Source organism: Balaenoptera musculus, chromosome 3 (assembly GCF_009873245.2).
Source record: "Balaenoptera musculus isolate JJ_BM4_2016_0621 chromosome 3, mBalMus1.pri.v3, whole genome shotgun sequence".
Taxonomy (NCBI): domain Eukaryota; kingdom Metazoa; phylum Chordata; class Mammalia; order Artiodactyla; family Balaenopteridae; genus Balaenoptera; species Balaenoptera musculus.
In genome coordinates, this window is record NC_045787.1 from 124,897,937 (window position 1) to 124,913,695 (window position 15,759).

At 44.1% G+C, this 15,759-nt stretch overlaps 2 protein-coding genes and 1 non-coding gene across 5 annotated transcripts in view; 1 reads left to right on the plus strand and 2 right to left on the minus strand.

The window, feature by feature from the left end:
- ARHGEF37 (Rho guanine nucleotide exchange factor 37) overlaps positions 1-15,759 on the plus strand; it is a 54,967-nt gene that overhangs the window by 23,741 nt on the left and 15,467 nt on the right. For all 3 annotated transcript variants that reach the window (XM_036846711.1, XM_036846710.1, XM_036846709.1), the window contains 2 exons: positions 6,172-6,319; positions 14,795-14,994. In XM_036846711.1, coding sequence (XP_036702606.1) covers positions 6,172-6,319; positions 14,795-14,994 — 348 coding nt within the window. The remainder of the gene's footprint in view (positions 1-6,171; positions 6,320-14,794; positions 14,995-15,759) is intronic.
- Positions 4,465-4,572, minus strand: LOC118893698. The gene has a single exon (XR_005019552.1). It is a non-coding gene; the product is annotated as a U6 spliceosomal RNA (small nuclear RNA).
- LOC118891951 (zinc finger protein 467-like) lies at positions 10,240-11,793 on the minus strand. Its single transcript, XM_036845861.1, has 2 exons — positions 11,493-11,793; positions 10,240-10,284 (listed from the first exon to the last, which is right to left on the minus strand). The coding sequence occupies exons 1-2, from the start codon at positions 11,739-11,741 to the stop codon at positions 10,240-10,242; spliced, it is 294 nt and encodes a 97-aa protein (XP_036701756.1). The 5' UTR covers positions 11,742-11,793.

The following is a 15,759-nucleotide window of genomic DNA, read 5'->3' on the forward strand; positions in this document are numbered from 1 at the left end:
ATTTCTCCCAGCTAGAGGTAGAGTACCCTTTTGATACTGGGAGTAACTCTTTGCTGCTGTGACTTCTTTCCAATCTGTGACTAAGGAAGGACAAGAGGAGAGGAAATAAGTCTTTGGTGCCCCAAGCATTCCTGCCTGTTGGACAGCTCTGCTCTCTGCTCTAGGGGAGTTTGCCTTCCTCCACCCTTCGGTTACTGAAGTGCCCCTGCCTCTGGCCATATACTGGTATGGTAAGGTTTCTTTGGCATTAGTTGTGTTCCTGCAGAATCACCCTAGTAACGAAGAATGTGGGAACTGCCCTAGGTTTCAGGGCTACACCCAAGCTATCTCTTAGTGGGATCATCTCTGCAGCTGGCTGATCTCCCTATCATACACATTCTCCCCAGCTGCAGTTTCAGGTAATCTTTCCTGGTCATGTCCTCCCTTGTTCTGGGGGCTTCTCCTGAGGGAGTTCTCTCTGAGGATTGGCTTGACCAGCACTGGAGAGAGGGTTTGGTTCCTGGGGTGGGAGTCTTGCTGTGGGAGTCTTTGCTGAGAGCTGGATGACGCTGGTCTAGGTACCATCTGATGTGTTTCAAGGGGGGGGGGCCTGTTGTATTTCATGGGTACAGTGCACAGCGTTAGCAAGCAGTAGGGTCACCTGGGCTTCCTGTGGTCTGTGGCTTACTTGCCCTTTTGTGACTAATACATTTCTCTTCACCCTCACCACTTTCCCCCAGATAGACAACCAAATACTCTTGCCTGGGTATTTATAGTAGCCATCTAATAGCTATTCCTATTTCCATTTTGACTTCTGGTTTAGTCTCAACACAGTATAGCTCTAATAGACTTTATTTTTTAGAGCACTTTTAGATTTACAGAAAAATTAAGTAGAGGGAATTCCCAGTGGTTAGGACTCTGCGCTTCCATTGCAGGGGCACAGGTTTGATCCCTGGTCGGGGAGCTAGGATCCCACAAGGCACACGGCACGGCCAAAAAACAAAACAAAACAAAAGCAAAAAAAAAACAAAAAGAAAAAAAGAAAAAATAAGTAGGGACTTCCTTGGTGACGCAGTGGATAAGAATCTGCCTGCCAATGCAGGGCACGTGGGTTCGATCCCTGGTCTGGGAAGATCCCACATGCCACAGAGCAACTAAGCCTGTGCGTCACAACTACTGAGCCTGCATGCCACAACTGCTGAAGCCTGTGCGCCTAGAGCCTGTGCTCCGCAACAAGAGAAGCCACTGCAATGAGAAGTCTGTGAACCACAATGAAGAGTAGCCCCCACTCGCCACAACTAGAGAAAGCCCACATGCAGCAATGAAGACCCAATGCAGCCAAAGATAAATAAAATTAAATCTGTAAAAAAAAGAAAGTTAAGTAGAAAGTACAGAAAGTTCCCATGTACCCCTCCCCCCACACAGTTCCCCCTATTATTAACACCTTGCGTTAGTGTGGTACATTTATTATAACTGACAAGTGAATATTGATATATTATTATTGACTAAAGTCCATAGTGTACATTGGGGTTCACTCTGTGTGTTGTTCAGTTCTGTGGGTTTAGAGTAATGTATAATGTACGATGCCACCATTACAGTTTCATACATAGTTTCCCTTCTCTAAAAATCCTCTGTGCTCTGCCTATTCATCCCTCCCCCAACCCCAACCCCTGGAAACCACTGCTCTTTTTACTGTCTCCATAGTTTTGCCTTTTCCAGAATGTCATATTGCTGGAATCATACAGTATGTAGCCTTTTCAGAGTTGCTTCTTTCATCTAGTAGTAAACATTTAAGGTTTCTCCGTGTCTTTTCTGGCTTGATATCTCATTTCATTTTTATCACTGAATCATACTCCGTTGTATGGATATAGTGCAGTTTATTTATCCATTCACCTACTGAGGGACAAGTTGGTTGCTTCCAGGCTTTGGCAATTATGAATATAGCAGTTATAACATTAGCTTGCAGGGTTTTGGTTTTTTTTAAAATAAATTTATTTATTCATTTATTTATTTTTGGCTGCGTTGGGTCTTCGTTGCTGTGCGCGGGCTTTCTCTAGTTGCGGCGAGTGAGAGCTACTCTTCATTGCGGTGCGCGGGCTTCTCATTGCGGTGGCTTCTCTTGTTGTGGAGCACAGGCCCCTGGCACGTGGGCTTCAGTAGTTGTGGCACACGGGCTCAGTAGTTGTGGCTCGCGGGCTCTAGAGCGCCGGCTCAGTAGTTGTGGCTCACGGGCTTCGTTGCTCCGTGGCAAGTGGGGTCTTCCCAGACCAGGGCTCGAACTCGTGTCCCCTGCACTGGCAGGCGGATTCTTAACCATTGCGCCACCAGGGAAGTCTGCGTGCAGTGTTTTTTGTTTTTTTTTTTTTTTTCGTGCAGTGTTTTAAAAAGTCTTTTATTTAAAGTTTTTTTGTTGTTGTAGTAAAATATATGTAACATACAAAATTTACCATTTTAACCATTTTTAAGTGTATAGTTTAGTGACATTAAGTACAATCACATTGTTGTTCCACCATCACCACTGTTCATGTCTAGAACTTTTTCCTCATCCTAAACTGACGACCAGCCCCTGGTGGCCACTATTCTACCCTCTGTCTCTCTGAATTTGACTACTCTAGGTACCTCATGTAAATGGAATCATATAGTATATGTATTTTTGTAACTGGTTTATTTCACTTAGCATGATGTCTTCAAGGTTCTTTTTACACTTTTTATCTTGAAATAATTTTAGACTTATAGAAAAGTTACAAAAATAATACAGAGAGCTCCTATATACCCTTCTTCCAACTTCCCCTAATTTTTACATCTTACATATCTATAGTGCAATTATTAAAATGAGGAAATTAACTCAGTGCAATACTATTAACTCTACAGACCTTATTCAAATTTTGCCAGCTTTTTTTTTTTTCTATGTTGGGTCTTTGTTGTGGTGCATGGGCTCTTTGTTGCGGCAGGCTTCTCTCTAGTTGTGGCACGCAGGCTCTCTAGTTGTGGCACATGGGCTTAGTTGCCCCGCAACATGTGGGATCTTAGTTCCCTGACCAAGCATTGAACCCGCATCCCCTGCATTGGAAGGTAGATTCTTAACTACTGGACCACCAGGGAAGTCCCACCCATTCATTTCTTTTTTTTTTTTAAATAAATTTATTTATTTTATTTATTTATTTTTGGCTGCATTGGGTCTTCGTTGCTGCACGCAGGCTTTCTCTAGTTGCAGCGAGCGGGGGCTACTCTTCGTTGCGGTGTGTGGGCTTCTCATTGCGGTGGCTTTCTCTTGTTGTGGAGCACGGGCTCTAGGCGCGCGGGCTTTAGTAGTTGTGGCATGTGGGCTCTAGAGCACAGGCTCAGTAGTTGCGGTGCACAGGCTTAGTTGCTTCATGGCATGTGGGATCTTCCCGGACCAGGGATCGAACCCGTGTCCCCTGCATTGGCAGGCAGATTCTTAACCACTGCGCCACCAGGGAAGTCCCTCACCCATTCATTTCTTTATTCAACTATTTATATAAGTATAAACTCATGGATATTTACTTTACTCCATGAGTCAGAACCCAGTACTATTAATATTCATTTTCTTGCTCAAATTTTACCAGCTTTGGCCATAGGGAACTCTTTCAAGTTGGCACCTGTGTCCTTTCAGTATGTCTCCAACAATTTGTGAGCACTTTCTTACTTTCTGACCCCACAAGATGTTCTAGGCTCATCTTGTATTTTCCCTGCCTCATCCTTGGAATCAGCTTTTTTCCTAGGAGCCCTGGTTCCCACCTTTGGAGAATGGTATTTAGACCCCAGGTTCTAAGATCTAGGTGTGCTTGTTGCTCCTGGGGTGTAATTGTTTCTAGGCCCTCTTAGCTGACAGAGTTAGGAAATATATGTATATATACCAACACGTGCATGTACACATATCTACATTTCTTTCTGTATCTATCCATCTGTATTTATGTATTTAAAATATTTAAAACCATGAGTTCCTACTGATAACCTCCAATTCCAGTCCAGCACCTCAGGGTTCTTTCTAGTCTTTCGCCTTTTCTTATTTGTAGCATCTTTCTGTGACAGGTGGAAATGGCTGCCATTATCTTCAGTGTATTTACTTATTTGTTCGAAGTTAGTAGACACATAAAATATTTTTTTATTATGTTATAATCAGCATTACTAACCTGTGCCTTTGTGAAAAATAGTTACTTACGTTAATTTCTTCCTACACCCTTCAGTGTGGTTATGTTATTCATTTGTAATAGAATTAGGTTCATTCCTTATTGTTTGTATTCTATTCGGAGTTCCCCCTTCACATCCTGGTTGGTCTCAATTATATATTTATTTTGGGAGTATGTGAAACATTACCATGGTTTCAAGATCTGAGCTATATAGAAAGGTATATTCAACGAAGCATTGCTCCCCTCTCATCCCTACTACCCTGACCCATTCCCTGTTCTTTCCACCCCGTTCTATCTCCCCCTACAAATAATCAATCTCATAAGTTTCTGATTTTAAAATATAGAATACGTCACAGATTTGCATGTCACTCATGTGCAGGGGCCATGCTAATCTGTCCTGTGTTATTCTACCTTTAATGTATGTGCTGCTGAAATTGAGCATGGGAATGTTCCTTTTCAAACAGAAACCAGATCATGTCACCCCTGCTCAAAACCCTCCATTTGCTTTCTGCCACCATAAGAATAAAATCCAAACACCTTACTACACCTTACTTACTTACTTTAAGGCCCTACATGATCTGGCTTCAGTTTCCTGTTTATTTTCTCTACTTTGTGCCCTTGCTCATTGTGTTCCAGCCACACCTGCCTTCTTGAGTCACCCAGCTGTCAAGCGTTCACTTGCCTTCAGGTCTTTGCATTTGTCCTTCCCTAAGCCTGGTGCTGCTCTTCCCCCAGACATTCCTAGTGGTGGGTTCTTTTTTTTTTGAATTTTTGCATTTTATTTTATTTATTTATTTATTTATTTTTATTTTTATTTATTTTTAAAACATCTTTATTGGAGTATAATTGCTTTACAATGGTGTGTTAGTTTCTGCTTTATAACAAAGTGAATCAGTTATACATATACATATGTTCCCATATCTCTTCCCTCTTGCGTCTCCCTCCCTCCCACCCTCCCTATCCCACCCCTCTAGGTGGTCACAAAGCTATTTTATTTATTTTTTGTACAGCAGGTTCTTATTAGTTATCTATTTTATACATATTAGTGTGTATACGTCAATCCCAATCTCCCAATTCATCCCCCCCACCCCCGCCACTTTCCCCCCTTGGTGTCCATACGTTTGTTCTCTATTTCTGCAGGGCTGGGTTCTTTTGGTCTCTGATAAACATCCACGTCTTTATGGAGGTCTTTCCTAAATAGATCTCCTACCACTCTCTAACTCTTTATCTGGCTTTGTTTAGATTTATGGTACTCACCACTACCTGGCATATGTAATATATTTATTTATTGTCTGTTTTCCCCACTAGAATATCAGCCCCATGAGGCAGGGTCATTGTTTTGTTCACGGAACTTAGAAGAGTGCCTGGCACATAGTCAATAAATAAGCAGTTGGTAAATTTTTGGTGAATGAAGTTTGTGTCAGGTGCTTTACATGCGTTATTTGATTTAATCCTCGCAATGAACATTTGGAGGTGAGCACTATTTTTATTCCAGTCTATAGGTGAAAATATGGAGGGTTAGAGGGGTCAAATACTCGCCCTAGATTACGCTACTGGGGAAGGGTTGGCTGGAGATCTGGCCTTACTTCTCTCTGACTCCAAAGCCCACATTTGTGACTATCCGTGCTGTGCTGTAGGGATTCTTTATAAACAGAGCATTTGGAGTCATACTTGCCACACATAGTAATTGTAAAAATATAACATGAGTGTGTTTTGTAAACTATAAAGCACTGTCCAAATATGAGAATTATCAATATTATTGCTATAATTGTTGCTACCATTTATTAAATATAGGCAGCGCACCAGTCTGAGCTCTACATCGTTCTGTTACTTAATCCTACAGCAGCCTTTTGAAAGTAAGATGAAAAAAATAGAAGCTCAGGAAGATGAGGTGACTTGCCCAAGGCAACAACACTGGTTAAGCCTGGCAGTCTCACTCCAGAGCTGGAATGCTTAGCTGTGTCACTTACCTCCTCTCTGACCTAAGCAAGAGGACATGCAGACATGCTTTTGAGAACTCCTTGTTGCTTTTCACTGTCAGGCAACTTATTCCTGGAATTCCAAGAGGAGTTGGAGCAAGTCTATAAAGTGTACTGTGCCAGCTACGAACAGGCCTTGCTGCTGGTGGAGACCTACCGGAAGGAGCCACAGCTGCAGGGGGAGATCCAGGACACTATTGAGGCAGTGCTGTGAGTATAATGACCCTCATGGACCCCGAGGTCAGAGGCTGTTAAAGTCTCACCCCTGCTTGGTGCTGCTCACATTGCTTCAGGAGTGTCCCAGTCAGACTAGGCTAGGCTATGCTGCAGAGACAAACAACTCCCAGCTCTTTCGGTGGCTTCGACCAACAAGGTTTCTACCTTCCTTATGCTCCACTGCAGGTTAACTTGGGGCTCTTCATGTTGAGACTCAAGCTGACAGCAGCTACTGTCTGGAATATTGCCAGTAACTTGGCAAAGGAAAAAAGTGCTCTGGGGTTCTAACACTGGTAACTAAATGCTGTAGTCCAGAAGTGATATTCGTTGCTTCTCAAAATTCATGGGCCAGAGCTAATCACATGGCTTCGTCCAGCTACCAGGAGGCCAGGGCCTGCCATCCAGCCATGTGTTCAGAGGCAGAAAAGCAGAAACATTTGGTGAACAGCACTCGTGACTACCATAGGGAAGGCAGTGAGATGGTGGGAACCATGTGGTGTAAGCAGCAGTGGCAGGAAACAGGTTTGTATCACCTGGGGAGACCTCTCGACAGATGGCTAGAGTCTTGCCCCATGGAAAAGGATCAGAACTGCTCTGGGTGGCCTCGCAGCCCAGAGCTGGCACCAGTGAGTGGGAGGTCCAGGTAGAGATATGTAGAAAAAAAATATTTTTAAATTAAAATTTTGAACGGGTAACAGTTGCATGTTTCAAAAGCTTTAAAACATCTGAATTTACACAGTAAAAAGACCTTTCCAACCCTGTCCTTTTATCCACCCAATTACTGCTCCTACCCACAAAGGTAAGGTAACCACTTTTAAATTACTTATGGATCTTAGCAGAGTTCCTGTATGCCTATACAAGCAAATACAAATATATACTTTTATTTTCCCCATCTTTTTAATGAAAGTTTGTAATTTTTTTCACTTACATTATATCTTGGAGGTCTTTCCATTTCAATACATACATGTATGATCCTTTGAACGGCTACGTATTCTTCTACTCTGTGGCTGTTCCGCAGTTTATTTAACTGGTCTCTGTTGATGGACATTGGTTTGTTTCTATTCTTTTCATATTACAGGCAGTGCTACAGTGATTATTCACAAACATATGTTATTTTACTGAGGTGCAAGTATATCTGTAAGTTAAATTTCCAGATGTGGAATTGCTAGGTCAAAGGAAGTATGTATTGATAATTTTGACAATATTGCAAAATTGCCCTCTGTAAAGGTTATACCAATTGATATTCCCATGAGCAGCATATGAGGGTGTTTCTCCACAGCCTTACCAGCAGTGTGTTGTTAAACTTTAGAGTATTTACCACTGATAGGTGAAAAATGGCATCTCAGTAATGTTTCATTGTGCATTTATCTCCGGGAGATGCAAGAGGGAAGAGATATGGGAACATACGTATATGTATAACTGATTCACTTTGTTATAAAGCAGAAACTAACACACCATTGTAAAGCAATTATACTCCAATAAAGATGTTAAAAAAAAAAGTTTATCATCCTTTTTTAAAATATTTATTTATTTTTTGGCTGTGTTGGGTCTTAGTTATGGCATGCCGAATCTTTTGTTGCAGCGCATGGGCTCTTCGTCGCGGCATGCGGGCTTCTTTCTAGTTGTGGCGGGTGGGCTCCAGAGCGCATGGGCTCTGTAGTTGTGGCGCGAGGGCTCCAGAGCACGTGGGCTCTGTAGTTGTGGCACGCAGGCTCTCTCGTTGTGGCACTCGGCCTTTCTAGTTGTGACGCACAGGCTCAGTTGCCCCGCAGCATGTGGGATCCTAGTTCCCTGACCAGGGATTGAACCCGCGTTCCCTGCATTGGAAGCGCGGAGTCATAACCACTGGACCGCCGGGGAAGTCCCTTGATATCTTTCTATATATTTAAGAGGTATTTGTATTTCCTTGCCTGTGAATTGTTCTGCTTCTTTTCTGTTTTGAAAAGGCTTATATCTTCCCAAGGACAGGCTCACCAAATGAAGATAGATGAAGGTCATCCTCTGGAAAGCAGAGTAGAGTAGGAGGAACAGAAGTTATTATTGTTATTTCATCTTACTTAGACGTTTCCTTTATACCCAAGAGAAAGACAGTGTAGGTTTAGGGCTTTGAAGTTGATATTATCTCACGTGGAGCCTCCTGCTACCTCTCCTCCTTCTCTTCCTTATCTTATCCTTACCCCTCTACTCCCTGAAGCCTCCTTTTGAAGTACCCATGTCCTAACCCATCACAGCCTCCAAAAAAACCTACATTCATTTTCTTCTTTGCTTCCTTTGATCCCTTCATGGAACTTACAAACTTAGGCTTTTGCAAGGGTCACTAAATACATTTCTACAGGAGTGAGCAATGAGGAAAGCAAGACACCAGATGTGGGACAAAAGGGAGTAGTGGAGACTGTGGCAAACCAGAGCCAAGAGACCCTGTATAGAGTGCAGCTGCAGCCCAGCCTCGGCTGATTGTTGCTGTATCGAGTAGCTTTTGCTATATAACAAACCAACCCAAATATAGTGGTTTAAAGTATAAATCATCCCCAAAATATGTTTAAAGCAAACATGTATTTAGGTCACACTTATGCATGTTAGTGGTTTAGCTGGGCTCAGTAAATGATTCTTCTAGTCCTGGCTGAACACCCTCATGTGTCTGTGATCAACTGCGGGTCAGCTTTGCTGACGTTGGCTGGGCTCTCTTATGTATCTGGGACATACAAGCGGACTCAGCTCTGCCTTTTGAGATCTCGGCTTGAAATTGGCATGCTGTGCCAGACTCAAGGGGTGGAGAAGTATTCCCCACTTCTTGATGGGAGAAGCTTCAAAGTCATATTCAAAGGGTGTAGATACAGAGAGTGAAATAATTGCAGTCATTTTTTATAAACCATCTCCCTCAGTTGCCATGTAGAAATGTGATTCCACTGTGCCCAGATCCTCTGATCTTTCAAGAGAAACCAGAAACTTTGATGTAAGTCTCCCAAGTGTTAAATATTGGCATCTAGTTCAGACATGTTAGAAACACTATGTGGGGGGCCCTAGTTGGCACAGAGGCTGCTGTTTGTCATGTCTTCTGCACTCAGGTCTTTTTCAGCCAGGCAAGTCCAGGCTTTTCTCATGGGCTTTGACGCCAAGCTGCCTGGCAGCGGATCGGGCTCTGCCCCTTATTATACCTTGGCAGAGCCATTTCGTGTCTCAGAACCTTGTTTCCCTACATGTGGAGTGGGAGTAATAACAACAGCTCATGGGGACATAGACTCACTGCATGCAAGTAACACGCAAAAATTCCCAGCTATTGTGGTTACCTTGGCTAGGCAAGGATTATGCTTCACTGAGACCACACTGTGGTGCTCAGCTCCGTTGGTCCCAATGCCCCCTTTTTATAACAAGCATTAAATAAATTTATTATCCTGAGTTATATTCTGAAAAAAAAATTCTCCTGCCTATAGACATAACTGAAAAAAATCAATATAATGGCTTAACTATAATTAAAGGAGAAATAAAAGGAAAATAATTTCTAATAAAGTAATATGTATTTCAGTGTGCAAATGCTTGGGTAACACTACACTAGAAAATATTATGAAGCAATCAGATGCTTGTACCTACTTATAATAAATAAGCTTGGATTTAAGCAAAGAAGAGTCAGAAGCCATTGTGTACGAGAAGTACAGAAAAAGAAAAGAGCAGAGAATGTGTGTACCCTGCAATAACAGTGAGCAATGATAACAAACTTGACTTCCTTGTGTATGATAAGAGAAAGAAGGAAATAACATAACTGAAGTAGGGATAACATTACATACTGGGAGGCAGAAGAAATGAGGAAGGATTATGTTCCTGCAAATGACCTTGGTCTTATTTACAAAAGGTGTGTCATGGTAATTCCCAGTGTAAAGATATGTGACAGGATGGAGCCCAAGTGTCACAAAAATATCTCAGTTCTTGAAGTCGCAGTCCATTTCAAGGCATTCATTCAGTCTCTGAATGTTGAAGAGGGGCACATGAAACGTAGAACCGTTCTCCATAATGCAGGACTGTCCTAGCAGGATATCCTGCATCCCTGGGTCCCTGCCCACTAAATGCCTGCAGCACCCCAGAGCCTACAGGTTTCAAAAATGCCCTCAACGAAATGCTAGGGTCTAATGTTGCAGCAGGAATGACATTCTTTCTGTCATCCAAATTTTATTCTGTAGATTTACAGGCAGACAGAAAATAGACTTCCCATGGGAAAGTGTAGACATTGGATGGATGGATGGATAGATAGATAGATAGATAGATAAAAAGAATGAATTTTTAAGGGGCTCCTGCTATACATGCTGCTCTAGAACTTTTGATCCCTTCCCTCTTGAAACAATAATCCTGCCTTTCTTGTGCTGATGATCATGGGACTCTTTCTGGAGTTTGGCCGACTAGAATCACACCAGCCTTAAATGGTTCTTTCTCATCCAGGTAGGATAGATGGTACCATCTAATTAGATCTTTGTGATTCTAAAATATATGCCGCCTCCCACTTTTTATTTGGATGAGTGAGTGGGTGGGGTGTCTAGTTTATCCTGTCTCTCTTCCCCCCCACCGCCCCACTTTGTTTTTGGCCTCACCGTGTGGCATGCGGAACTTTCCTGACCAGGGATCGAACCCTCGCCCCCTGCAGTGGAAGCGTGGAGTCTTTGCGTGGCTTGTGGGAATCTCAGTTCCCTGACCAGGGATTGAACCTCGGCCATGGCAGTGAAAGCCCAGAATCCTAACCACTAGGCCACCAGGGAACTCCCAGTTTATCCTGTCTTTTAAGGCAGCGCTTCCCACCTGGGGGCCAAGGGAATCAAGGCTTGCCCTTGCAGTTGGCAGGAAGCTCTGCCTTAGGGAGACCATTCTAGTGGCATAGCTTTCAGGGGGAGGAGGCTGCTTACAGAGGTGGATCAGTCCAGCACAAAGCACCTGCAGTTCCACAACAACTGAGGCAGAGTGTTTGGAAAAGGCAAATGACATGTTTTCCTTTATTGGCATTTTTAATTTGTTTTAAATTTAAAAGTAACATGGTTATTGAAAAAAGAAATTTCAAACAATACACAGGTATATAAAGTAAAAAGTCCATTCCCCTTTGGTTTCCCGTTTCCCCATCCCTCCCCCTAGTAAACATTTTCCATCCGAACTTTATTCTGTATATTTACAGACAGACAGACAGACAGACAGGAAATAAACTTTTCCGTGCACATGCCCGGCCTCCTCTGCAGGGAGCTTCAGCTTGTTCAGTGTGGGCACCTTCCTCTGGTCTGGGGGCCTCGCGCCCTGAGCATTTGCCCAGCGCTCTCTCTTCCCGGGGAGGGGACATCTGTTCCTGGGCATTGTGGGACTCTTCCCCAGGCTCACTTTGGGGGGCCATCTCCGGCTGTCCCACAGAGAGTCCCAGGGACCTGAGGACCTCGAAGGTCTCCCTCATGGCAACCCAGGATAACTCCTCCTGGGGATCCGGCCACAGACCCTGCAGGTCTCTCAGAGCCAGCACCAGCCCTTCATCTAGATGGGAACATCTAGATGTTGGATGGATGGAGAGATGGATGGATAGATAGATAGATAGATAGGATGAGTGAATGAATGAATGAATTTTTTAAGGGGCTCCTACTCTACATGCTTTTCTAGAACTTCCTTTTTCACCTAATCATGGCCATGAATAAACATCTTTTCAGGACAATATGAATTGCTCTACCATGTTCTTTTTAATGACTGCATAGAGTTCCTTCCCAGGGCAGCTCATAGTCTGTGGTTTATTTAACCATTCCCTATTGATGGATATTTGGATTGTTTCTGAAATTTTACTGTCATAAATAGAGTTGCTGAATAACTTCTACCTTTATCCATGCTCACTTGAGTTGATTTTTTTTTTTTTTTTGGCTGTATTGGGTCTTTGTTGCTGTGCGTGGGCTTTCTCTAGTTGCGGCTAGCGGGGGCTGCTCTTCCTTGCGGTGCGCGGGCTACTCAGTGCGGTGGCTTCTCTTGTTGCGGAGCACGGGCTCTAGGTGCACGGACGTCAGTAGTTGTGGCGTGAGGGCTCAGTAGTTGTGGCTCGCGGGCTCTAGAGCACAGGCTCAGCAGTTGTGGCGCACAGGTGTAGTTGCTCCATGGCATGTGGGATCTTCCCAGACCAGGGCTCGAACCCGTGTCCCCTCCATTGGCAGGCAGATTCTTAACCACTGTGCCACCAGGGAAGTCCTTGAGTTGATATTTCTGGGTAGATTTCTATAGTAGGATTGAGGGAATAAAGGGTTTGTACATTTCACAAATTGCCAAACTGCTCTCTAAAGAGATCCCACCAGAGACTCCCCTGGTGGCGCAGTGGTTAAGAATCCACCTGCCAATGCAGGGAACATGGGTTCGAGCCCTGGTCTGGGAAGATCCCACGTGCTGCAGACCAACTAAGTCCGTGCACCGTAACTACTGAGCCTGCACTCTAGAGCCTGCGTGCCTAGAGCCTGTGCTCCACAACAAGAGAAGCCACCGCAATGAGAAGCCTGTGCACCGCAACAAAGAGTAACCCCCGCTCGCTGCAACTAGAGAAAGCCTGTGTGCAGCAACGAAGACCCAATGCAGCCAAAAATGAATAAATAAATAAAATTTAAAAATAAAATAAAATAAAAAGATCCCACCAACTGATACTCCCGCCAAGAGAATGTAAGAGGGCTGGTTTCCCCATACTCACCCAACTCTGGGTGAGCCTTTCAATTTTTGTTGCCTATCTGAAAGGCTGCATAAAGAGTTTTCTCCAACTTACCTTAGAAAGGCTGTAAATTAAGAGGCAGCTATAATTCTGTAGTTACTCCTTGATGGTTGTGGAGAAGAGATGTAATCATCTCTTTGAAGACCCCCCTCCCCTCTGTCACCTCTGATTTGTAAAGTGACAGTTGTCCCTTTCCCATGGAAAGTAAGCCCAGAGGACAGAGTTTTTCAAATATCTGGTGACTGTTTCCACCTCTCCTGCCCACAGTCAGCCAAGCACTAGGCAACCCTTGGTGAGAGCAGATGGTCAGCATAGGCATGTCCTGAAAAGGTAATCCCACCCCTGCATCCCAACCCCCTGCAACTAATGGAGGGGCCCCCACCTGCTCTGTCTGTTCCTAGCCTCATGGCTGATCTTTCTTGGACATTTGATCTGGAGATTTTTCCATAGGAAGAAGAGCAAGAGGCAAGGGTACCGTGGAGAGGAGGCCAGATAATAGTCATGAGAAACATTTGTGAGTCTTCGTGGAGGAGGCATGCTTAGACATTGTGGTTTGAAACCCTTGTGGGTGTCTCAGAAGGTGGGTCTGAGGGCTACTGGTCATGATCAAGGAAAGACTGTTGGAGCCTTGTCCCAGATGCCGTTGACTTGGGCACTCTTTCTGCAACTTCCAGACATCATCAGGAAGGGGACTAGAAATAATCATCTATGCATCAGATGGTGCATCTGGAAGGGACCTTGACACTATCAGTTCCTGTGTTTTGTTTTATATTTTACTTTTTTAAATGAAAAATTTCAAACCTATAGAAAAATAGAATAATGTAATGAACACTCACACACCCACCACCTGAAATTAACAAGTATTAATGTCTGCTGTTTGCTGTATCTAATTTTATGCTATATACTTTACAGGAAATTACAGATAATTATGACTTTTTACCCTTAAATACATCTCTAAACATTAAGTTCCTATGATTTCAATTTTAAAAAACTTCTTTTGGAGGGTGGGCCATGCTGCACAGCTTGCGGGATCTTAGTTCGCCGACCAGGGATCAAATCTGGGTGGGCCCACGGCAGTGGACTGCCAGGGAATTCCCAAGTTCCTGTGATTTTAAAAGCTCTTCTTTTTTAAAGCAGCAAAACCATTTTATTAAATGAAATATTCTGTGCATGTCCAACAGACGGAGTTGTGCTTGAGACATATCCAAGTGGAGATTTCAAGTAGGCAGTTGACCGTGTGTGTCTGGAGCTCTGGACAGAAGTAGGAAGTGGAGATACGGGTTTGGGATGTGTTTAAAGCCATAGGACTAAATGAGGTCAGTAAGAGAGTGAGTGGAGTGAGAAGGAGGAGAGGAGGCCCCGGGCACTCCAGCATTGGAGAGAAGTCAGCAGAGGAGGCCAAGAGAGTGGCCTGTGGAGTGAGAGAAGCAGGATGAAGAGTGTCTCTGGGGCCAAAAGAAGAAAGGGTTTCGAGAAAGAGGGAGTGGTCAGCTGTGCCTGCTGTTGAGAGACTGAGTAAGCTGAGGGCAGAGAACTGACCATTAAATTTAGTACAGATGGGGAACCAAGGCCCAGAAAAGGGTAAAGTGAGAACTAGAAGCACCCATCTAACATATAGACCTCACAGATTACAGATGAGGAAACTGAGGACCACAGAAGGAGGGTGGCTTGCCTGAGATCACACAGTGAGTTAAATGGCAGAGCTGGGACTAGAGCCCAGGCCCCTTGGTGCCCCCAAGGGTGGACTTGACCTACCTAACACCAGCCTTCTCCCTCAGGCCTCAAGCTGGACCCTCAGGCCTCAGTTTCTTGCTGGTAATTCCTTTGCAGAGGATTACCAAATACCCATTGCTGCTGCAGAAAATTCTGGAGAACACACTCCCTGATGCCAGTGCCTACCCTGTCCTTCAGAGGGCTACCTCTGCCCTCCAGGACGTGGTCACCAACATCAATGAGTACAAGAGGCGCAAAGAAGTGGGTAAGGACTTGGGGCATTTAGGCGATACATGAGTGAGAATGCTTCTAGTTACAAAAAACTCATCTCAAACTGGCTTCACCAGTAAAGGGAATATAGTAGCTCATGTAACCCACAAGTCCAGAAGTAATGTGGGGTTTAAGTAGGGTTTGATCAGGGTGCTGGCCTCATTTCCCTGTAATTCTCTTGTCTCTGGCCTTTACTATGTGTCACCTTCCTCTTCAGGCTGGCCTCCCTCATAATAGTAAAGGGCTATTGCTGTCCTAAGACTCACACCTGCGCACCACGCCCTCCAGGATAAGATGGGCCCTTTCTCCCCTTAGCTGTAAAAACTAAATTGGAGCTTCACTCTGATAGGACTCATTTGAGTCATATGCTCACCCTGAACCAGTTGCCATGGTTAGGGGAATACCATGAACTGATTGGCTTCAGCCTGGGTTATGTGCCCTTCTTTGAACCTATCACTGTGGCAGGGGATGGGGGGATTGTGTGAATTGGCTTATAACAGTCAGCACCCACCCCTTGAACTAAAGTGGAATCAATCTTATCCAAACCACATGTCTGCTATACTAAGCAGAAATGAATACTGGGGAGGCAAAGAGCTGTGTATTTATCAGGGGTGAGGGTAAGAGGAGAAAGTGGGGAGGTTGCTGCCTCTGAAGCTGTTAAAACAGAAAGGTCTGGAAAGTGAAGCAGTGTCCCAAGTAGATGAAAAACTCAATTGCACAACTCAGACTATATAGTAATGATAATTTAGCTAATGTTTAC